The following is a 25,160-nucleotide window of genomic DNA, read 5'->3' as shown; positions in this document are numbered from 1 at the left end:
TTTTAAAATGATTTAGTCCTTAATTTCAGTTTCCTAAATTACGATTTCCATAAGGAATATACTAGCTGCAAGTCTTCTTTATGAGTTTGATTAACCATGAACAAAAATGGTAGCAGTACTCTGGCACTCCTAACTTTACTGAGAGTTTTTCAGCGTTTGTTCTCGAATGATTTTTGTCATTTAAACTGATGTTAAAATGGAAATGGATGAAAATGATATATTAGAGAATCAAACACCGAAGAAAGATAGTGGAACTGCGTCATGGATAGCATCGTTACCGAAGAACAACGTGGGCGATGTGCGCGATATATCCAATCAAGCATTCTGGACCTTATCCAGTTGCAAAACGGGTTTAAATATTCCTTTCCGAACTTAACCTCACACTAGGATTAATCTTGCCTCAACTTGCACGTCTATTACTCTTTTTAGTTAGACGAATTTATGTAGTAACTGAAAAGAAAGCTAAGTTTTTCTGACTTTCCAGAAAATTAGGGAGTAGTGGATAACGATTTTAAACAAAGATTCGATTTTTTGGGAACCAAAACAATTGCTTTCATGTCCAGTTTATATGTTGTTTTCCAGATGGCTTCGGCATCCAGCAACTGTTAGATGATGATTTGGAACAATACTGGCAGTCGGACGGTCCACAACCACATACGGTCACAATTGAGTTTAACAAGAAAACAAATATTTCATACCTGTTATTATATTTGGATTACAAAACCGATGAATCATATACACCGAGCAAGTGAATTTCTTTCCTATCAAATTCATTCTTTCTGAAATTATCAGGAGTACAATCTTTAGGAAGAATAATAGATGAGCGTTCAATAAATTAAAAATTGAGTATCTCGTTCCTAAAAACTACGTCCACAAGATTTTTATTCTATTTTTTACCTAAGATACATTAATTGTAATGATCAATAATTTGATTAGATTGTGAGTCCTTATTTGAATTCTCGGAATTTGTTTGAACCTATGTGAATGTTAGAAATATCGTTCAACATGAAATTTTTGTGGGTATTGTTCAAAATTATGGTGGTTTTAGGTTTAAATATTTATGGTTTTTCAAATCTCAATAATATTTCCTTTTCTTCAGGGTGGTTGTACGTCTTGGTTCATCAGTTCTGGATGTAGATGAAGGTTTAACAGTTGTGTTTTCCGAGCCAGTTGGTTGGCAGGTAAATTTTTTTCATATTTTCCTTTTATAAAAAACAGCATTTGGTTTTGTGATTTAAAAAGTTGCTTTTTGAAAATGTCAGTCGATAACCTTTTCTCTTTTTCAGAATCCTGGCAAGCATTAAGGCTTCGTTTTTTGGCTAAAAAAATTGCTAAAAAAATTAGTAATATAAGATGACCAAGAAAAATTGAATTGCATTTTTTAGGTTATCGACTTACGCGACGCTGATGGAGGCCCATCTCGAGCTTTTATCTTACAGTTGCAAGTTGTACAGAATCACCAGAATGGTCGGGATACTCATATAAGGTATGGTATCACTTTTAAAATTATTGTATTTTGAAATTTGCCAGGGTTTTTATGATTGCAAATAAAGCATTGCATTTGATATGCTTCCTGGTGCAAAATTTATTTACGGTCACTTGAAATTTTTTCATACTGAAAAGTTGTAAGGTATCGTTCCCCAGAAAGGTTGCAGATTCTTCTCTACTGCTTAATACTTTCTTCATTTTTCTGAAATTTGATAAAGTGAAGGGAAAGCAAAATCAATAAATACATTTACAAGGTTTTTTTTAAAAGCTGAATTGTTTTTCTGCATGTTGGTTGTGGAATTTTTTAAAAATATTTTGCTGATGTGATAATCTATTTTGAGGCATACTCCTTGCAATTTTCTGTTTTTGCACATGACTGATTGAATTGTCAGAAAAGTTAATTGAAAAATCGAAAGTTGTTTGTATTTACAGGCAAATGCGAATAATTGGGCCAACTCGAGCACGGCTGGACACTGGTATAAAGACACTGATTAATGCTGGATCAAATATAAGCAATGTTCCATTAAAATTCACTTCTCAGACAATTGCTCAATTTGCCAATATCCGCTGATGGCTTTACTAAAATTTTACTATTGTGAGGGCATGTGAGATCAATATAAGAACCAATATCTAGAAAAATAGGAGGAAAAGACTTAGAGCGCATTATTTTCCAGGAGAAATTATAACTTTGGAGTTTGAACTGAGGCGCGCATCCGTAAGTAACGAAAATTTTTTTTTTTGTTCACGGGATTGGACAATTTTTAAAAGTCAGGTGAGTACATATAAGCTTGGTTTTTCATTCCAAGATTTTCTGGGGATTTCGACTTCCATTCTGTTTTCATTGTTTCTGTTTCAAATCACAAATGTTACAGTTTTCTTGAAATGACTTATGCATACATCTTTTTCTGCTACTGGAACTAGATGATACCAGAAAATAATATCGAGAATGACTATGTTCTACATATTTACATACTAGCGCAGTTGTGTTTGGCTTGGTTTCAGAATTTCTACCTCGATCTGAATTTCAATATTTTAAAGCTAAAGAAAACATTCGTTCACGATTTCTTTCAAACCACGAGAAGAGAAGCAAATTTTAAGGCTAATTCTTTGAATTGGAAAGTATGGAGGGAGAGAGGATAAACAAGTTTGGTGAGAAATGGCGTATTACATTGCCATCTTCGAACGACTTTTGATTCTTCATTTTCTATATACGATCCATCCTCACTTTATTTTCATTTTGTAGTGTTTTGATTGAAATTGTGAAGACTGTTCGCATTACTTCAGACTGTACTATCCCGGTGAAAATATTGCAAAAGTTTTCAGTCGTAATCAAGCATCAAAGCTTGACATCATCCAGTTGGTCTAGAATTGATCCAGTTGATATACCATCTAAACTGAAGTCTACAATGAAAATCAATGAATATATTTTTACACAGCTTCATTCACTAAATTGTACACTGTTATCAGTAAACGAATAGGTATACACAAAAATATTACTAATATTTAAGAGTGTCTTGCACACCGTGGTATGGAAAAGTGTCTCGTATCACATAACAGCTCCGTGGAAGAGGGTGGTGTGGGAAAAATTTGTTGTCATCTGTAATTTGTCTGATTCCATTTGGTCCATCCGATTTCTTATCACTATTCTTTTGACGTTTTCTATCTGCTTTATTCCCCCTATCCAGAAGGAAAAAGAATGCTTTAGGCTTTAAGAATGCTTTAAGAAAAAGAATGCTTTATCCATAATTTATTTTGCAATAAGCACTCGTTCGTCTTTCAATTAGATGATTGCCCTTGGGTAGAGGTAAGTTGAATTTCATAGAGTTGTCTTCGTTCCAATTGTTGAGGTAGTTGCAATAATAGCAGCAGCAGCGGTAGTAGTAGCAGTAGTAGTAATAGTAGCGGCAATGATAAGCGATGGTAGTAATAAAAGTAATAGAAATAGAAGCACAAGTAATGTAATGAGACGATTGAAGACGGGTAAGAGTGAATGCATGAAGGGGTTATTCATCAATACAATGAGGCAATTGACCTCTGAACCGTAGCCAAATAGCAGAAATTATGGCGGTAGTGTAAAATTAACGGACAAGCGGTTTCAGACACACATACATCATACCTCGCAATCCATCCATTTTACTCATCTCGTCAACTACGCTGGTACGAAATGAAATTGGATCAGCAGGATGTTCCGGGCTTTACCACTGAAAATTGTAGATTACAACCTATAGGTGCCGTTATCAAGATGACTCATCGCTTTTATTATAATCATTCATTATTGCTCACTACCTGCATTATCACTATCAACAGCAACAGATGATGTATCCCTTTTGCACACTATCACTTTTAAGCAGCCATACTCTATCTGTATACAGATTCTATTTCTAAATTAGTTACTACACTACTGTATCTTTCTATTCCTGGAATATTACCGGATAACTACCAGTGTTACTGATAGCTCATCTTCAGTTATTTGATAGTATCTGTATTTCTCATTTCCCAGTTCTCTTCGCTATCCAAAGATAACCAACTATTCCTTTGAGATAGAGTCTTCTGCTTCTGTTCCATCATTTCCATATCTTTAAGCATCATTTTTCTGCAAATCTGTTTGTCTTTCATTTATATTTGTCCATTTTTTATTCAGGCGCCAATGATATTTGTTTCGCACGACGTTCCGATTTCTTCCTTCATAAAAGACATGACGTAATTGCGAGTATATGTTACGCAGTAGTTTATCAGCTGGATACGTCATTCATGAAGACTCCTTTAAATATGAATTTGGTCCTTTCAAGTAGGTATAAGTGAATTTGTCTATGATCAAACATTAGTCATTTGTCTGATGCAAACATATTCAGCATTAAGCGGGTCATCAGTGAGGTCAGCGTCAAACGCATCAGATTTGCAGGAAAATTGGCGTAGGTTAAAAAGGTACTGAAATGCATAGATGGAGGTGTGGCGTAAATAAAGCAAATGGAAACGGAAAGGAAGGGATGGGATGGAATAGCGCAAATGATAACATTGACATTTTAGTATTGATGATCGTTGCACTCAGAATTTTTATCGGTATAATGGCTTCTTTCATTAAGCTAACAATGATTTTATGACTCGAAAGACGGAGAAATTTGATTTTAAGAAAGAGAAAAAGATTTTTTTTATTGCTCCAATCGTGACATCGTCGATGACAATTTTGTAATCAGTAATTATTAGGAAGAGATGTTCCAGAAAGCTGAATTTAAAGTTGCAAATTGTACAACTCAATTTCTTTATTTCTTTCTTTATTTCTATGCATAGTTAATATATTACGCTAAATTAAGAGAGTTTCAATGTTATCAATGATTGATGAGATGTAGTCAATCCTTCTGCATAGTACCGATCATAGAAATGCGGAAAAAGATGATTCATTACGACAAGCAGAAGGTCATTGTGCGCAACATATCTGTTATGTATTATATATAATGGATTCCAGGCTATTGCCATTTATAATACTGGTGACAGAAGAAGTGCAATATTCTTCCTTCCTGTCAGCGACATTTTTATTTTTTACTGTAATTTTCTAGTAGTGATGAGATTGTCCAAATTTTGTGAAAGATATTTAGGTAAGTGCAAAAGGGGAATGACCACTGGAAGCGTGTATATTGTCGCCGTGAGTGATACTTCCGATCTTTCTTTTTTTCCTCATTAGAAAAAATAGATCACATATCTGATCTGAATAATTTCGTAGTTAATCTAATTAGGTGAGTCGTCATTGGAAATTTGGAAGCGCAGAAATTGAGAGGAAACTATGCTTTTAGTTAATTGATGATGTAATGTACCTTTGAGTACTGAAAGATAAATAGGAAACTTTTACTGGAGGTAAATTATTGACCATCTTCCTCTCCTTTCTTGCATCACTTTTTCATAATAATCTGAGTAAATAAGGATTTACTAAATAAGTACTAATTAGAAACAAAAATTGCGAAAACAAATTGGTTACTCGAATAAATGTTTTGGAATGTTTCCCTTTTCGTTTTCCGGCAAAATTGGAGGAAACCGAGAATCTTATAGCTTGCTATTGCCTGTTAGGATGGGAAGTTGAATATTTGAGATTTCTGGAATGAAATTCCTTATTATGATATTTCCCTGCTGTTGCTACTATTACTACTGCTGCTGCTGTTGCAGCAATCATTTTGGAGACCCACGAAGTAAGAACCTTGACATTAAGCTTATATAGTTCAGCTGATATATGAAAGCATCTCCGCTGTCTATTTATTCATCCTTTTGTTTTCTGCAATCACAAAACAGCTTCTTTTCAAGTCTGAAATTATATTTTGAATTCCATTTCAGAAACATGTCATCTGTTTAATCTTACAATTCCTCACTTCAAAGTTTAATTTTCTTGATTTCACTTGGAAAGTGAAATCTATTTCAACAAAGAATATCATCTGTCGTTCATTGACTGTATTCATCCAAATTCCTTCATGCTTTTTGTTTGTTTCTTTCCTTTTAAACAATTTTTTTTCTTTTTACTCTCGAAAATTTGAATCGAAAAGGTTTTGATACAGAAAATGTTAGCGGGAAAAATTTTCATTAAAGGAAGGTATGCAGACCATGGGACAATATTGAAAATAATATCATATTATGCCGTCATTATCAGCGAACATTGATTTTTTGATATAATTATCAAATGAACGATAAAAAGCACTTTGATGAGAACACAACTTACTGCCTTCGTTGGTTGCTTTTTTTTGCATTACTTATGTGTTCAAATTGAGTTAATTTATTTTTTTAATTTATTTTTAATTTATTTTTAATTTATTTTTAAGTTAATTTATTTATATTTTATAGACAATACGAAACTTCGAAATTGTAAGAATTGTAAATAGTTACTTAATATGCGAGGATTTTATTGTACAGTTGGGATACGGCAAATTGTGCCCTTGCTGTATGAAACATTAGATTTACAGATTTCGCGGATCATATTTCTAGAAGACAAATATTGTTCTCAATCAGCATTTGTCCATTTTATTCCATCTTTCATTTCCTCTTTTCTTATAACAGTTTGAATAAATCAATCATATTTGTTTAATGATCAAAAATCATTCACATCCCTTTTTTTATCGAATTACTTCGTTGACGATATTCTTCCGCATATTTGATTTAGCATTTTGGAAATAATTGTTAATCTGATTAGAGGACATTCATATCTGACCAGTTGACCGTGACTGATCGAGAAAGAATTCTTGAGTCGTCATATGCCAAAGTTTTATGGATCTATCATAGATATTTAAATTTAAATTGCATTCCAAAAATTTCATTTGGGCGGGAAAAAATTTGTAATTACTTACAATTTTCTGAAGAAATCTTATCAATTTATGGTCGATAATGTCGAAAAAATTGTGTTAACTTCAGCAACATGACCTTTGAACATTCCTATAGTGACATTTTTTGCAACCCTTTTGAAACTTCATACTTTTGAGGACGACTTTTTGTTTACTCTTTAATTGTCAAAAGGTAGCAGTAAGCAACTTCAACAACTGTTTGCTCACGAAATTTTTCTACAATCCTCCATTTTATGGTATGCTTGAACATTAAATTACTGAATAACTTCATAATTTTAAAAAAGCCACACAATAAATAGGAAGATGGTTCCATGGTGGTACTCCGTTTTAGATTTCAAAGTATTTTATATCATTTTAAACTTATAAAAGAAGTTCCTTAACACCTATCCCAGCGGCAATTCCTACCTAAACAATTCAAAACCTACATACGTCCCTTTTCACTTATGTCTCTGCTATTGTTCCTTCCTTATTTTTGCAAAAGTGACATAAAAGATGGATCAGTTCACGTTTAACAATAATTATTTGACTAATTTTACATGGCAACATCTTTAAGTGAAAAGTATATTATAGTGTATCTGTTCTCTAACTTTATTCTCCCCTCCGGTGGCACACTGGTGGCATTTAAATTTTAGCTAGCAATAAGTAACAATATTTGCATTGGATGATGATAAAGAGCATTTTTCTCTTGCACTAGTGGGTGGAACTTCCTGGTAGTATCTGGAATAGAGTGAAATCACTCTAAAAACTAGGCACTCTAAAAACTCTAAAAATTCCATTTAGAGAGTACTCTAAAAACTCCATAAAATGATTTGTATCCCTAGTGACGAAAATTACCTTTAAATCTTTAATTACATTGCCTTTAGATCTTTAATTACCTTTAAATCTTTAATTACTTTAATTTCGATTCCGATTGAACTTAGAGATGGATGGTGTTAGAAAATACGTTTTCCCTTTTCCTGCGGTCTTCTCTGCATTAAGCCCGAATATTGAGGCATGATAACAGAAGGAGAAGGGAAGATATTTTAGAAAAGAATCATGTTTGTTTAATAAATTTAAAGTCTTTTTTGATCTCAGAGTAATGACTAAATGAGAACTGATTGGCACTAAGGTCTCCTCTCAAATTTCTTATCATCTTTCTATAAACGTTCCCAAAGTTTTATCATTTTGATGTTCAAAATTGCTTCTCTATTCATCTCTAAAGATATACTCTCTTTACTAAATTTTTGATTATTTATTAAGCCAAATAAGTGAAAATTTTTGAAGAATTAATTTTGATTTTCGTTGAAATCGAATAGCATGGGGCTATTGCATTGCATAATTTATTTACTTTTGGCTATTGCATAATTTATTTCATTACTTTTGGTCAAATGTGCATTAGAATGGATAAAAAGACCATTCACATTTGACAAAAATAGCTCTATTATGAGAGGATATCCGTGCCCAATTCTTCTTTCTATGTTTACTTGCCTAGTTCGTTTACGCTTCACCAGTTCATTCCAAAAACTTTCCTCTTTTATCACCTTCCTGGCAAATTTGACTTCAGCAATATGATGCCATCCATTTCATATCTTATTAATTTAAATCTGATGTATTCTTTAGTTTGCAGACCTCCAAATTTTTCCGTACTTTAAACAGTCTTACATTTACAAATTCAAAAATCAATCAGAAAATATAAACATTGTATACCTTCCAACTGTTGGGAATTCACCGTTTATTTCTTTGAATGAATCATCAAACAAATCCTTTCATATTAATTAACCTTCCAGAAATTTGGCATAATTACTCCCATCAAATCCACCTTTTTAATTTGACACATTATTTATCTTTAATCGGATTGAATGTTACAAAAAGGGATGGAAGAAATAAATGACAAATTGCAGAAACATTTATTTGATACTAAACCGACGGTTCGAAAATTATTAGAAATGCATAAATTTTAAAAACGGAATATGCTTTGCAGGAATTTTAATTTAAGGCTATGTGTTAAATGAAATTCTTGTGATTATTTCGAAAAGCGATGCTGTTTTTGCTCCTTCTGTATTGTACTACCTCATTAACAACACATTCCTTCGGAGCAAGGCTCTTTGGATTCGGTGTTGAACAAGGCGATCAGGTATGTAAAGTTCAACGTAATAAGCTGTTGCAACGAACCTATGAGTATTAGTGTCACCAAGAGAGTGTACCATCATGATGGCACTTCAAGTAGCTATATCGGAAAATTTGAGGCAAATTCGTACAGGGCGTAACATCGATTACTGCATTACCAAGCGATTATTACTGATAATTCCCTCTGTTCTTTTAGCAATAATAATTAACAACCACGTTAATTAATTCATTATTTATATCAGTGCTAAGAAGTTGTCAACCAATAATATCATCCTTACATTTATTTATTGTGGTCACTTTAGTGTGTCACTATCTTTGATTATCATTGACCCTTGTACTTCTTAACGTTTCAGGTGCTATCATTTTCAAATGATTCGTACGCTGTAACATTGGACGTACCAATAATATATTTTGAAGAGAGTCAAAGTGAATTATTCATCTCTTCGAAAGGTATTGTAACATTTGGTAAAGCTGCCGATATTACGGAAATAACGGATTTGGATCAAGGAAAAATCGATGCAATTGCAATATTTTTTGCTCCAATAAGTGCTGGAAAAATTTTTTATCGGTGAGCATTTTTAGTAACATCGAGATTTTTGGAGAGAAGATCCGCTGATTCAGGACCAGAAATTTGATATTACTTATTCAATTAGAAAAATCAAATGGCTTGACTTCTTCCGAAAGCAAATCTGGCTTTTTTGATTTTTGTCCAGTCAAGTAACTTTTTTTCCCATATCAGAGCAACTTCAAGTGATACGGACTTGTTAAACGATTTGACGTATAAAATTCGGAAAAACTTTCCGAATCGGGAATCATCTGATTTCTCAGCTTTGCATGCTGTGGTGATAACATGGAGCGATATAATGGGAGCAGATTCCGAACAAGGCTCAAATCAATTTCAGGTAATTACTTCGATACAAATATTGAAAAAAATCTCCGTTTAATTTTGAAATCAAAGATTTTGGAGATGAAAGCAATATTATCATCCTTCCAAACGCTGTTAAAACTGATTTAAATTTGATTACTCACTAAAATTAAAGTGCTAAGCATTTGAGCAAATAAAAAAGAGATTTAACTAAATGATAGCACCGTTGATAGGGATAATCTTTACAGCAATGTTATTCCATCATCTGTTTGTCGTGTATTTCAGATGGTTTTAGTAACAGATGGAATGAGTTCCTACGTATTTCTCATTTATAATCAAATAACATGGACTGGAAAGAATGGTCAGCATGCGCAAGCTGGTCTGTACTTCTCTGATGGTCGACGTGAAACGATGGTCAATAGTGGAACGCCTAATATCAAGGAACTTGTGAAGTATGTTTTGATTCATTCCAACCTTGAAACTACTGGGACAAAAGTAATTGAAATTGTTTCTGAACTATTGCTGATGTACGAGTAAAAACTTCCGTGTTCCAAATGAAATATTTTGACAGTTTTCTCCTTTTTAACTCAATGAATTTGCTGAACTCTCGAAATCGTTAATTAAATTACTAAATATAATAAGTGGTAGCATATTGTCACGAATACTTGAACTGACAACTTTATTTTTCACTTATTTTTCAAATTATAAATTCCTGATAAATTGTTAACTCCAGTTTAATTTCAGTTTATCAAATAACCAAAACGAAGGTACATACATTTTCCGAATATCAGGTGCTACACCTGAAGATCCACGAGGAACACTTGTTGAGGATGATTATAGTTACAGTGATTATGAGCAGGAGTATGACTCTGACAATGAACATAAACGACAGCACGGTTAGTAGATTTCACTTTTTCACCGAATTTCTTTTACCGACTATCTATCGATTTATAGCGAAATAAGTTACATCTATTCACGTGTTCGTCCCTCCTTTTCCTTAAACTGAATTATTTCCAGTTCCAATGAAACATAAAAAATTTTGTCACACTCAAAATGTGATAAAATTTAGCACTCAATCAATTGAGGAGACTGATAACATTTTGGTATCAATTGAGATGTGTCTCGAGAAATGCTGCTAAACATGAGCACCAAATCCAATTTGAAACTAATGGATAGAAGAGTCAATATCTTTTGCATCGTATATTTTAAGTAGAAAAAAAGCCATGAATGTTAATGGAGCTAAATCTCGGCGTGTTTTTTAAAATTTAATTTCTAGACTTACTATCAGAACATTGTCCAACAGATCCGTATCGTGATCAATGTCCAGTGGAATGTCACGTACTGACCGACGATCACGGATGCTCGCTTTGTGTTTGTGCACGTCTGTTTTTACCCCCTTTCTTAGGATAGTGTCCAAAGAACGAGTTATGTAGTCTATAAATTGCATTATAATAAGTTGGAAATAGGAGAATGTTATAGATGGAATAACTTCGTGGTACCTTTACATCGACCAATTTCCTCGATCACTTGAGAATAAGAAAGAAAGAAAACGGAAATGAAGAAATATCTTGGATACCTCATTGATTCCCATACATTTGAAACACGAATCAAAAACAGAATAATAGAGTAACGATAACAATTTAAATTATGGGTCAGTGTGTCTTCTGACCTTTAGTTTGATGGCAATAGAGTTTCCGGAAGAACATATTTAGTATGACTTCCATGTATCCTCTGTGCTTTGTTTCCTTTGTCATATGCTTAATCACAAATCCCGCCTTTTGCTAACTTCAGATGTCTTTAATCTCCAGTCCTTATTGTTTAGCTGTTTAGCAATTTAACATTCTATTTACATTACATTATTTCTTGACCTTTCAACTTTCCTTTCTATCCATTTCTTCAATTCTTATAACCTTTGTTTTCTACAGTATTTTACTGTTAATGAAACGGATTTTAAAAGTTAGCAGCTAGAGTTTTGGAATATTTGCAAAGGTCCAACACTATTCTTATTAAGATTTGAGATTCAATGTAAGAATTTAACATAGAAATATATCTGTTAGGCGACAAATGAATAAATGTAAGCCTAAGTCTAAGCTCAAATGATTAAGAATAAGCCTTGTACATTGCATACTTTCCAGTTTTGCACCAATTAATAATAAGCTAAGAAGTGATTGCGTCCCATAAAAAAAATTTGCGTCCCAGAAAATAAGCGCCAGATTTCAGAACCACCAGAGCTTAACAAATTGAAGAAGGAAGATGATGAAGTAGGCAAAATTATACTGCCAAGCCAACATCAGGAAATTAATGTAACACCGGAGGGATCTATGCGTAAGTTCTAAATTGCCAAACTTTATATCTTCAGTTATTGAAATAAAGAAAACTTGATCACAATCGAAACGCTGACTTTGATTCGAAATCGAAGTTTGAGTTTGAAATTAAATTTAAAGAACTGTTTATTCAGCGAGAGAAACAATACAAGAACAAAATATAAGGGATAAACAGCCAAAGTCAGATGACGAAGATGAAGGAGGTAATCTCTACTAATAAAGCTGAAAAACTTTTCTGTTGCATTTATTGTAACACACATCAGATCCTACGTCAGACCTATTTATAAGGCTCGTTGGATAGGGCATACAGCTTTTTCAGAATCAAAATTAATTGTTCCAACGGATCCGGAAAATTTGAGGTCAATTCACGACGTTGAAGGCATTGCATTGAGCTGTGTTGCAGCGAGTGAAAAAGTTTGTCTTATAGTATTGCTTAAAATTTTTAAAAATTTCAATATGACACTGCCATTGATAAAATTTGAGTCTGATAATGGGCATACAACTTATTATTGGTTATATGATAGCGATTGGATGGGATAATAAAATGATTAAGATAAGTAGTGATATCATTGCTTATTTTATCAATTAATTCTAACAATAGTACGACAATAAGCGAGGAGAATGTAAATAATTTTAATAAAAAAACAAAAAATTTAAAAAAAATTAATTTAGGTACAACCATGTAGTTTGCACGCTAAGTGCAATGACTACAATCCAGGTTACTGTTGTGAATGCTTGTCGGGATATTACGGTAACGGCGAAGAATGTTTGAAAGATGGTAAGGTTTTATATTATTTCTTGATTACAGTTCCTGAATCATTTTCAGGAATAGGATAGAAACCAGTCCGAAATTTGAACGAGGAATAAATATACTTGAACAATATACGCCATATTATGAGTTTGAGTTAACAGTTACTTGTACAAACAGATTAGAAGAGATCAACAACAATCTATGTTTAAAATATCGCTGATTAATAAGGTTTAACAATAAACTAGACTTTTTAGGGGAACCACAGCGAATCAACGGTGGCTTTGAAGGTGTGATAAATGGTAAGGAAATGGACCGAACTGAGCTACACACGTATGTGATGGTGGAAGAAGGTCGAAGTTATACAGCACTCTCGCAAATACCCCCAGAGCTTGGAAGATCATTACTGTTGCTGAATGCAATTGGTAGTGCTATGGGATGGTTGTTTGCCAAGGTTTATTTAGAAATAGTTGGAAGTTCAAACTATCTTCTGAGATTTAGAAGGAATAAGAGACTAAAAGAGATTGAAATAAAATTTGAATTTGAAAGACACGCAAAATTGCAGATATTGTATAGAGACCATTACAAGATGACGGTATGCTTTAAGATTTCTGCAGTTGAAGTTTCAGAAAAAAGTTAACTCCAACTTAATTTCCAGTAACTTTGTAATATGCTCTGACATCATTTAGTGAAGAATCCATAGTATAACGAAGATAAAGCAAAGAGTGAAATGAAAACATTCTGCTAATCTATCTGTCTGATATACAATACATTAGTTAAAATAGTAGTCATATGTATAAATTTTCAGGTGATGTCACCGACATCTTACAACGGATTTATGCTTACAGGTTTGTTTTCCTTTATTAGCATTTCATTCTTTCTTTTTGCTTTAATTTCAACCTGCAATGTTCATTAAATCTGACCGAGTGGTTAAATTCAGCAAAAAAATAATTAATTATTATAAAAATGATAAATCATTTGGTCAAATTGACTGCTAAATTTCTACAGGAGGACTTTTCAATCGTACAGTGAATGTCCATATTGGAGATCGATATACAGTAACGATCAAGCAGCAGTTTTCTGGCCGTGACATTTATCATTACTTCAAAGCATACGTAAGTGTCACCGATACAGAAATCAACAGTGTTTTAGAAAAACTAGAACATATATTTGTAATTTAGATGTTCATATCAGGGACGTTGCCAGCATTGGTGGAAGATGCAGAAGTAATTTATTCAGATCATGATGAGGAATACAGACGAGAAGGACCTGGTAATAAAATCAATTTGCTTAACATAATTTTCCATTTGAGAAAATTATTGGGATTCGAGATTCTGAAATCTAAAAATATCACTGAGTCAAATAAGCTTGCAGGATTTTTACGATCACACTCATCGCAAATGGTAACGGTTAAGGAAGATGGAGTAGAGACACAAATGAAACTATCGACTGACCAGCAAATACATTACAAAGAATGTCCATTTAGAGAGGTAATTTCAGATTTTTCAAGGCAATTCTGTGTGGACTAAAACTGGAAATCGGAAAGCAAATGAACTACAATTAATACTTCAATATCAAATTATGATTCTGATTATACTTACTGCCTTACTATCCTCATCATAATTACTATAATAACGTATCTGTCTGTTATTGATAAATTTGTTCTTAAGTATTTCATTCATAGTACTTTGATCACTGAAGAGAACTGATAAGAAGAAATTAGTTTGCATATTCTTAGATCATAGTTGATGATAAAGTTACTATTCAACCGACGTCCTTTCATTACCGAAACAGTTATTGTATCTTACTAATTTTAGTAGCATTCCACTTTACAATATTAAAGCTATATATCGGATTCAGCTTGGATAATTCAGATCTTTCCTTTTCCTTTGCAGTTTGCGGAAGACCCAGTAGTAGTAATTCACGTCAGTCGGATTCATGTTGTTTACGACGTTGAAGAGCAGATCGTACGTTATGCATCTGCAAATATGGCAACAAATCGAGATACTAACATCATGGTAGCATCATCTGGTGGTGATGATCATCAATTACTTGACAATAATCAACAGTCAAAACAACAGCAGCAGCAACAGCACTACCGTAACCAAGAATACCAGCTGCAGAAGGAAAATGTGGAGAATCAAAGACCACCATGCACCAATTGTTTACAAGTAATTTATATTTATTCGTCACATTTTTTATTCGCAATATATTATATCTCAGGTAATAATTTTAAATATTGAATGGAATTTGAGAATGCTTGTGAAAGTGGTCGACATTTATGTAAATTGCCGAATATGATTTGTACCCCAGTGGAACGTTCGTACCGTTGTGAATGCGTAAAGGGATATCAAGCGGAGTATGATAACGACACAGAGCTCGGCTGGAAATGTATTGGTCAGTTTCAGTTTAAAATCAAACCACTTTATTTATTTATTTATTTGTTTTATTTTTTTATATTTGATATTTTACTGGATTCATACACAGTTGTTTATTCGTTATGTAAATTTCTGACTTCAATGACCGGAGATATGGTAAAGGCTTCTAATGGCTCTAACTATTCGAGGAACTTCTAAAGTTTCTAAAGGTTTCTAACTTCTGAAGGTTCTAACTTTTCAAAACTGTGAAAGGGACTTGCTAAAAATTTTTTTAAATATGTCTTCTTAAAACTTCTTAAGCTTCTGGCAATTTTGAATTTAAAGTCACTTATTTCACTTTAAAACAATCTGTCTTGTAAAATAGTAGTTCCCAGTCAGTGACTGCGAGGCTATTAAAAATTATGTTCATTCTTTTTATATTGTAATAATGTTACTTTTTATATTATAATGTTCTAACCTTAACTAATACGTCAGAAGTTTTGGTAAAAGTTTATTTTCGAGTTAATAGAATTTATTACTTTTAAACCCTGTGGTGTCTCAGTTACGAATAAAAGGACCAAAATGGTCATTAGCCAAATAAAGATTGGCAACTATTGCTGTAAGCAAAAAAATAGGTATGCTGGAATAGTTTAATGATGATGTATACTATACTGTAGATATGGACGAATGTAAACGAGGAGAACATAAATGTGATCGTAATGCCATCTGCATCAATCTGGAAGGTACATTTGAGTGTCGATGTGCAGATGGATATAAAGGAGATGGACGTCTTTGTAAAAGTAACATTTGAGCTTTCTTCTTTTGTACCTATAATGGTTCCAGTTCTAGTTATGCTAATAGCTATTTTAGTACATACCAAACATTGATCGATAGGTAGGCCTTGCATTTCACATTTTCTTTAATTAGATTTTGTGGAGGGGCAATATTTGTTTGTTTAATGTTTCATAGTCCATCACTATATGATATGATCATATATACTAATTCCATTCATCCAATGATGAGAAATAAAAGTAAATTACTTCATTAAACTCCTATAACTTTAAATTTTTTTCGGTACCAAAAACTTTCTTGTTACTCTTAAGACAGAACATGAGCATTTCATGTTCTTTTTTGTCTGATCTAATTGAATAATTGAAGTTTGGTAAATGACACATATCCAGTTCTTTCCCGACATAGAATGTAAAATGCTTCAATTAATTTCAATAGCCAACTAACAAATTAATGCTTGTTTAATCTTTGGTCTTCTTTTTCGTGATTTCTCCACTTCAACATCTTATGCAACTTTTACGCTTAAATTTTTGTTATTTCCTATATTCCGAAAAATTTCCAGAAGTCGGAGTTGGTGATGAACCTGATGAGAAGCAGCCAGCGACTGGAAGCGGTTGCCTCGATCATCGAGACTGTCATCAATGGGGAGAATGTGTTTTCGGGCAGAATGGAGAACCGGGCTACTGTAAATGTCGTGGCTGGTATACAGGTGACGGTGTGCATCACTGTGGACCACCTACAGGTTTGTTTTAAGCATTGGAATTGCTTATTGGAACGATGGTTCATGATATTATTTACGCACTACAATTATGATAATATTAACTTGAGAAAATACTAGAAAAGGGACAAAAAGACGTGATAACATTTTAGAGACAGAAATCAAAGAGGTAGTAATTGAAGATTCTGGTCAAAAACAGATGGGGCAGATATGCGGAGATTACAAATGTGATGCAAATGCATACTGTGACTCATTGTCAGGACATGTGAGTTTATATAACTATCATTAATCTTTGTCCATTTCCTAGTTAACCTGAAATTCAACCGGAGAACAAAAGCAGAGTACTTACTAATTTCCAGCTCATCTAAGGTACTTTTCAAACTTTACATATTGATAACAGTAATCTACAAGAATATTTCTCAGACATCATGCAATCTTCAGAACCATCATCATCAACTGATTCACTATTTTTCGGTGTCCAGTGACCCGAAGAACGGGCATCTCTTACATCTAATTTAAATTATATTCTTTTCATCGCTTCGCTTCTAGGAGCAGTGTAAGTGTCAGAATGGTTATCATTGGAATGGAATCAGTTGTGTCCCTCATTTTAGTGCCGAACGAAAACCGGACGTTCTTACAGGAGATCTCAGTAATATTAGTGATGGCATCGGTTTGCATTTCTTTAACTCTTTAATTACATTATTTGTTAATAACAACCAAATTTTTTGCATCATTTCAATTAAAATTTTTTTTTCCGGGACTTCAATCTCTATCTTTTCTATGACCGCTTGAGTTGAATTGTACAAAATGGAAATTTTTTATGTGAAGTACTTGATATTATAGTACCTGATACAGTAGACTGATACAGTAGCCATGTGATTTAGCAACAATTGAAAGTGTAACAAATTTTAACTCAATTTTAAATTAATTAAGGCAAGGTTTGTCGTTCACATGATGAATGTGGGGAACACGGTAATTGCGTGTACAACAATGAACTTGGCGCTTATCGGTGTGTTTGCGTGCCACCGTATTTTAGCGATGGAGTGAATTGTGTGGAATCAAAAGGAGATAACAGTAAGAAATAGAAATTTTGCTGGAAAATTTTATAGTCCATTATAAAGAAGGGCTGAGTTCAGATTGAAACCACAAAGCTGAATTAGACATCGTTCGTGTACCCATCATTGACCTTTCGCTTTCAGTAACACAAGACATCACGTAATAGTTTTGAAACAGGTTATTTCATTGATTGAAAAGACTACTGGGTCTATTTTTTCATGTTTTTTTTTTAAATTAAATATCATACTTTCCAATCTTTTTCTCTTGATGATTGTTGATATCTTCCAAAAGATATCAACAGTTTACCTTTTCAAAACTTTTTCTTGCTATCCTGCTTCTTTCTCTTTTTTGCAGATTCTAGCAACGAATTCCTAGAAGAAGTGTCTTGCAATGTGATTAATAACTGTAATACCAATGCTGATTGTATCTTTGAAAAAAATGATCGTGGTGAAAGTGTGTATCGTTGTCGATGTCGTCCAGGATTCTCGGGAGACGGTCATCGGTGTACTATGACCTCGCTGGATAATCTTCCCGCATGTACGCTGCTTAAATTCCTATGCTTCTTCCAATGTTGCATGCAAAATTGACCATTAAGAAAAAAAAGTGCAATGTTAGGTATACGAATTTATTTTCCGAATTACAACCTTTGCTTCACCAGTACATATATGTTTTGGGGAAGCGTGTTGTCTGGACGAACGTATAACTTGATTCGAACCAAGTCCATATATCAGATTATCAATTGAAAGAAAGTGTTTGAAAAACTTATTTGTTCTTATTTTCGACGATCTATCGGCAAATTTGTCAACTTAAAGACATGAACATGTAGTTCATCTTGGGCTAAACTGCTTCAGCTGATATTTCTTAAAAAGCTTCCTGTGCGGCATTGACATTAGGCGGATTTTGCAGATGCTGTACTAGGATGTGATCAGTTGGGTAACTGTGATATGAATGCTGTATGTGTACTTGATGCATATACCAGTCGTCATTACTGCCGATGCTTGGATGGTTTTGATGGTGATGGATACATGTGTGAGATTGTACGACAAAATAGCCTTCTGCCACCTTTGCTTCCCGGTAGCTTCTTCTACACTTTCTTCCATCTTTTTATTGCTTTGCAAACTGCGCCCTCTTGAATGAACATGTCATTCTAATTCTGTAATTATGTCGTCGTATTTTCATCTTATCAAATTCAGGAAATTCCTTCATGTTAATGTTGAAACAGAAATGAATGATCTAGATAAGCATTTTTCTTTCTCTATTTTTCGTACTTCCTTTTCTGCAAATTACTTCTTATCCATAGATGTGCCAAAGAGCAGCACAAAAATAATTGTAATCGGGCAACACTAACAAAGAGCCACATCTATTACCTATTCTGGATCAACAATTATCATCTTTATATGAGAATTATCAGGAAATTTCTCAACAACAAATTGGACTTTCTTACAGAACCAGTAGATGCTAAAATTTGTCGCGAAGCAAGTGACTGTCATCAAAATGCACATTGTGTAGTTCGTGAAAACTCATTGGATTATTTTTGCGAATGTCTGCCTGGCTACCGGGGTGATGGTGTCACGCGATGTACCATTGCAGGTTTGATTGATTTAAAAATTGACGGATAGTGTTCATCTTTAATTCATTTCTCATAGCAGTATCCATTGGGTACATATGCTGACTTTTCAAAAGAGGACCGAAGGAATTGATAAGTTCATATCGAAAAATAAATGTTTACAGGAGTTTCTTAACTGCTAATTATTCCATTACTTTGTTCTTATAACATAGAAAATGATTATTAACTGAGAACCACTTTAAATTAGTAAGATTAAGATTAATCTATGGATTAATTCGTGGATCTCAAGTATTTGCAAGCATAGCACAGCAATTACACATCCTTTTACCAACTCAGCTATTGTCCAAATAATTAATTAATTAATCGAGAGAGTTATCCTTCCTTGTATCATCTCTTGAGGTTACTTTTAGTCGCTGAAGCTAAGTTATAGCTTGCCTTCAACAGAATTTAAAAAAGTTATAGATAAGTGTACACCTGGCGATGAATACGCATGTCAAGAGAATGCTGCTTGTGTTTTTGCAGAAGCTGAGAGAGCGTATATCTGCAAATGTGTGCAAGGTTAGTTTCGTCTGTTTTCCAAATTCATGTAAATTACATTTTTAGTTTTGAAATTCGAGTTTTCACTGACCAGGACGATCTTAAAAATTTGAAGGTTTTGTTGATGATGGACGACAGTGCGTAGCGCAACATCCTGCAGCATGCAATGAACAACCAGGAATTTGTCATCGCAATGCGCAATGTGTTTACAACAGAAATGAGGGACGACACAAGTGTGTTTGCAAACATGGTACCGTTGGCGATGGCTATCAAGATTGCCGTGAAGAAGGTTGTGTTTTAATACATTGATCTGCATTGACCTTGACCCTTTTTGATCAAGAAGGATCAAGATCAATGTCAAATAAACTGAAAAGGGTGTATAACACAGGACAAAACAAGCATCTCGAGGCTAATTAAAGCGCAACATCAGAGCCAAAGTTAGAAGTATTCAGCTGCCCTGAAACTTTGATCTTAGGTGCTATGCGAAGAAGAACTAATTAGTTATCCTTGCTTTGAGATTTACCGAGGAGCGGTTAATATTTTGCTTAATTTTTGGGAGCTATTGTTTAGATTGCAAAGTTTATAGTCTTAATCTGACCATATCCTGTTTCTGGTTTCTTATTTCTAGTTTAGTCCATCATATATCATCGATAGAATCCATCCATCCAGTACTGTGGGTTAATTCAAGCCTATTCTTAACTCTGAGCCAAAGCTATATTTATAGTTTACTAAATGTTTGGTCAGTGTCATTCAGTGTTTTGGAAAAAGTTTAAACCTTCTGAAATTATTTTATTTCACTCATTGTTGTTGTTATTTTAGCTAAATTACACCGTTGTGGTGAATGCTCATCACATGCACGATGTGTACACATTGAAGCGGATGATTCCTGGAGATGTCGTTGCATGCAAGGATATATAGGCAACGGACATTTGTGCACATTATATAGTTTGTTATTAACCCTTGCACTTTCGTTAATTTCGCACTTTTGCACTTGCTGTTGCACCGTAATGTTACCTTTTGCTAGCACAGGTAGACAAATGGACTGGTGAGCTGCAAATAAGGTAACAAAAATTTTTCCTATATCCATTCGATTGAGTACCGCTAGTAGTATTAGTGCCAAGAAAAAATCCAGTTGTCTTCGAGCACGAGAGGTGGTTGACAATGAAGCTAGTATGACACTGCGCAAACGTATTTATTATAAATTATCCGCATGACTTGCAAACATTGCATTACTTTCCACCTTTAATAATGTTTGTCCCATAATTATATGAATAAATTTAATGAATTTATTCTTTTACTATTTGTTTTATCGAGGATAGGCTAGGTTTAAAATATTTTAAGCAAATATCGGCTGGACCTACGAGGATAAGAGTGAAAGTTACTTGTGGCGCAATGAGGCACAAAGTCAAATAGAAGGTGAATGCAAAGCACAATTGCAGTAAATGTTACTGTCATGCCAAGGAGTATTCTTTTTAACCCAGGCTATAATATTCCAGCCAACTGTTTGGATGATCGGTCATTGTGTGATGAACATGCAGAATGCGTGCCAAACGAGTATGGTCATTATATCTGCAACTGCCACTATGGATATCATGGGAATGGCCGAACTTGCACACGTATGTAATGTCCAGTGATAGGAGTTTGGCTTTTATGCAGAGTGAAAGATGTGAAATATTGATGGTCCTTCAAGATACAACGGAATGATGACGCATAGCGCAGTAAAAATCACTTTTTTATACCCCTCATTAAAGCAGCAAATCAATATTTTGTATCTTCCATTGTTTTTTTCCTTTTTTTTTGTCTGTTTGATCTGCGGAACGGATGTCATCTATTAAAGTTACAATTTTAGCAGATAGCGAAAGTCGTGACGAAGCAATATTTATTTGTCGCGGTATGACAATAATCGAGAGAAGCGTCAATCCTGACCTACCGGGAAAACAGGTATTCTTCTTGGGAAGATTATGTATTTTTGTAAAAATAATTCAATCTAATTAACTGCCTTCATTGTTCTATTCTTCTAGCTTATAGTGGTACCACATCAGATAGCCGTTGGTATTGATTTTGATTGTCAAGAAGAACGGATTGTCTGGAGCGACATTGCTGGTAAATACCAAATAAAAATTTAAATTTTACTTCAACTATATCGTAAGTACTGAGGAATATTGCATTTATGTATTTATGAATACAGGGGCAGATGTAGATAGTATAGGTTGAAACTGAGTGTTTTGTTGGGTGAATACAGTAAAGATTTACGGTGCTGCAGTAACTTATCACTGCTTCTGCTTGAAGAACGAGAAAAGCCGGTTTGAATCAGTCCGATGCTTTCTTCGTTTTCAATTACTGTTAAAGGTCATTCAATCTTATCGGCATCGATAAATGGAACGGATGAACAAAAATTCATGGATACAGTGCTGAAAAGTCCGGAAGGTATCGCTATTGACTGGTCTTCACGTAATGTTTATTACGCGGATTCAGTTAAAGATGAAATTGGCGTGGCCAGTCTTGATGGAAGATATTATAAAACACTTATCAATGAAGGATTAGTGAATCCACGCGCGTTAGCGATCGATCTAACTGAAAGGTGATAACATTGCCTAGAGTTAATTAACAGTTAATCAACTATTATGTGCTCTAGCGGTGGAAATTAAATCACGGAAATTCAAATCAAATTACACCTCCTTAGGTATTTGTATTATTCGGATTGGCATCGTGAAAATCCAGTGATTGGACGCGTACGTTTGGATGGTACCGAGAATTCAGCATTCATATCCACAGAAGTCAACCTTCCTAACGGTATTCAATTTGTAGATGTGATGTGGAAATTCGGCATACAACCAATTAGATTCTTATGAACTTCTCGAATCGCTTCTTTACATATACGCAAGCAGTGCACTTGATCTACAGCTAGTAATAAGTGATTCTAATATTGTTAGGCGGTATAAACTAGGGTCATCGGTGTCATACTAGTTTTCCATAAAAACTGTATCCTCTGGCTAGTTTAGGGCTTACCGTACTTCTGGAACGACGTCAGCTGTGTTGGGTAGATGCTGGCTTACAGCAGTTATCTTGCATTGGCTTAAATGGGCAAAATCGTCGGATTGTTTATGCACCACTCCAGTATCCTTTCGGATTAACTGTCCACAACGAACAACGCTTCTACTGGACCGATTGGAGCGAGTGCGTCTCGATTTTATTTTCACTCAGTTTTCTCTCTCTTTTTTTAAATAATGGAGAAATATGATTTGCTTCGATTGATTTATAAAAACTTGCATTTTCCACTTTAGAGATTCTTGATTGTTTAAGTAAATATACTTCATTCTAGTAACAAAATCCATTCGGTATCGGTAAATGGCGATGGATATATGTCATTTCCAGCAACGATCGGTGGTGGTTCTGGACGACTGTATGGTCTTGTTTCTGTACCATTACGATGCAAAGGAGGTTCGTTTTTTTTGTCATTTTTGGAAAGGAAATTTGCAAATAGAATCTTTTTTTGCAAATAAATTACTCATGCAAATGTCTTGTAGCAGTTAATTAAATAAATTAACCAACGATTTGCACTAGTAAGATAAACAGTAGGGATTGGTACCACATATTCTTCATCTATATCATATCTTTCTTTTTTGTGGTGATTTCTCTGTTCCGGTCTAAATTTCCATCCAGGATCGCTTTTCAGTTGCAACAGCTTGTGCAGTGAATAATGGTGGTTGCGAACACTTGTGTCTGCCGGGGAAGATAGATATAACTTGTGCTTGTCCGGATAATATCGATAGGTGCTAATCGTGATCTGTGTTACTGAACGGCTAGGAAATTTCTGTTTCCTTATCAAAGGAATTATTTTTTTTGCGGTGCATGGTTAAAATCTAGATGGTTTCTCATGGGGAATTTCAAAGTTTTCTGACGAAAATATCATTTGGTGGTGATCAGAATTAAAATTCAGCATGAAGCCATGATCCGAATGAACCTTAATGATTACAGTTAATAAAGATTCTTCTTAATAAAGATTGTCCTATCAATAATATATTTCTATCTGTCTGATTATTACATGCAGTATTAAACTTCAAACTGAAAAGTCCAAGGACGATTTTTCAAGTCATCCCCAAAATTTTCAAATTATTTAATATTTCTGCATTATCCATTATATATTTACTTTGGCCTGGTACCCCAATGATTCTATTAACTTACAAGATATTAATAGAAAAGATCGAGATGTCTTTCTGAACTTTTTTTCCTTTGTCTTATTCATGTTTCATAATTTTCTTAATATTCGTGCGATGATCACGTGTGAAAAAATATATCTCGAACTAAACTCATTACTTGACAGTGATGAAATATGCAAATTATCTGGCTTCCACAATTTTGAAATAACTGAAATATAAACGAAACAAAGATGAATATCATTAAAAACATAATGATAATAGCACTGTCAAACAAGTAGTAGCGGCAGTACCAAAGAACATCAACTAATCTATTGAATAAACAATCTAACATGAAGAAAGTCGTGAGTCTCAACAGAAGAATGTGATGTATTATTAAATTATGTACAGCCTTTACAAAATGAAAGCCTCAATTCTGACGTAAGACGGATTCTTTAAACCGACCAGTCGAATCTTGAAAGAGTGGTAAAGAATCTGTGCCATTAATAACAGTGCGTTTACGTAAAGTGATGGAATCCGTCTCGTAGCATGAAATCAGAGGAATAGTTTTTACGTATTTGTTACAAAACAGTCATGACAGAATAAGAACGAGACCATTAAAATATTCAGTATAGCTTTCTTCAAAAATTAAAAAATGAGGAGCGTAATTGTCGCCATGTGGAACAAAACTCTGTTAGGTTATACCGAGGGAAACCTAAGGTGCGGGATGAATGGAGTAAGAAAGAAAAGTTTCAGGTCAATGATCTCTGGTCATAGAAACAATCAAATTGTTCGGATGATTTCTATCTTCCTTTCTCTTTCTCTTTCTCTCTCTCTCTTGTCCTTCTTTTTGTCCTCTCTCTTGCCTCTCTTATTCTTCTTTACGAAATAAACAGACAAACTAGTTCCAATTACGCACCTCAAAAAAGCAGAATTTATAGTGAAAAAGTTCCATTTCGTAAAAGTAATGATTATGAAAATTATTGGTCAACGGAGTATTTTGAGGTTTATTCTCAACTCATACTATTAGACGAATATTTCTAAAAAATATTCATTTCAAAATTCACGTATTCCTTAGAGCATAATCAATGGTAAAGAAAAATGATTTAAGAATAAAAAGTTGCTAAATTAAATGAATTTTAAATCAAATGAAA

The 25,160-nt window shown here is 33.8% G+C and overlaps 3 protein-coding genes across 3 annotated transcripts; 2 read left to right on the top strand and 1 right to left on the bottom strand.

Moving 5' to 3' along the window:
* The first annotated feature begins 147 nt into the window (after window positions 1-147).
* Window positions 148-2,601, top strand: LOAG_00259 (anaphase promoting complex subunit 10). Its single transcript, XM_003135799.2, has 5 exons — window positions 148-350; window positions 583-748; window positions 1,100-1,181; window positions 1,386-1,486; window positions 1,921-2,601. The coding sequence occupies exons 1-5, from the start codon at window positions 197-199 to the stop codon at window positions 2,057-2,059; spliced, it is 642 nt and encodes a 213-aa protein (XP_003135847.1). The 5' UTR covers window positions 148-196; the 3' UTR covers window positions 2,060-2,601.
* Window positions 2,602-3,304: 703 nt separating this feature from the next.
* LOAG_00258 (hypothetical protein) lies at window positions 3,305-4,077 on the bottom strand (the record flags this gene model as incomplete). The annotated part of the gene is made up of 3 exons (XM_003135798.1): window positions 3,305-3,522; window positions 3,605-3,681; window positions 4,013-4,077. 3 exons carry the CDS (start codon window positions 4,075-4,077, stop codon window positions 3,305-3,307), a joined length of 360 nt encoding a protein of 119 aa, XP_003135846.1.
* Window positions 4,078-8,820: 4,743 nt separating this feature from the next.
* On the top strand, window positions 8,821-23,846 carry LOAG_00257 (hypothetical protein; the record flags this gene model as incomplete). The annotated part of the gene is made up of 36 exons (XM_003135797.2): window positions 8,821-8,916; window positions 9,263-9,477; window positions 9,649-9,811; window positions 10,060-10,226; window positions 10,519-10,670; window positions 11,051-11,155; window positions 11,995-12,099; window positions 12,233-12,301; window positions 12,418-12,512; window positions 12,771-12,876; window positions 13,104-13,300; window positions 13,655-13,694; window positions 13,855-13,961; window positions 14,028-14,118; window positions 14,221-14,336; window positions 14,742-15,017; window positions 15,102-15,243; window positions 15,881-16,003; window positions 16,555-16,734; window positions 16,863-16,975; window positions 17,260-17,380; window positions 17,644-17,784; window positions 18,121-18,303; window positions 18,673-18,840; window positions 19,213-19,356; window positions 19,796-19,891; window positions 19,986-20,159; window positions 20,690-20,815; window positions 21,367-21,486; window positions 21,720-21,811; window positions 21,892-21,973; window positions 22,220-22,451; window positions 22,554-22,663; window positions 22,873-23,047; window positions 23,193-23,311; window positions 23,547-23,846. The coding sequence occupies 36 exons, from the start codon at window positions 8,821-8,823 to the stop codon at window positions 23,648-23,650; spliced, it is 4,845 nt and encodes a 1,614-aa protein (XP_003135845.1). The 3' UTR covers window positions 23,651-23,846.
* Between the last annotated feature and the right edge of the window lie 1,314 nt (window positions 23,847-25,160).

This window comes from Loa loa (assembly GCF_000183805.2).
Source record: "Loa loa unplaced genomic scaffold supercont3.1, whole genome shotgun sequence".
NCBI lineage: Eukaryota > Metazoa > Nematoda > Chromadorea > Rhabditida > Onchocercidae > Loa > Loa loa.
Note: the sequence above shows the minus strand (reverse complement) of the source record. Positions and strands in the feature narration are given on the sequence as shown.

Bases quoted from the DNA above. Each gene is read 5' to 3' on its own strand.
- LOAG_00259 (XM_003135799.2), top strand. From the start codon at position 197: ATGGAAATGGATGAAAATGATATATTAGAGAATCAAACACCGAAGAAA. The intron at 749-1,099 runs GTGAATTTCTTT...CCTTTTCTTCAG, and splicing joins GAATCATATACACCGAGCAA to GGTGGTTGTACGTCTTGGTT. The intron at 1,487-1,920 runs GTATGGTATCAC...TTGTATTTACAG, and splicing joins GGTCGGGATACTCATATAAG to GCAAATGCGAATAATTGGGC.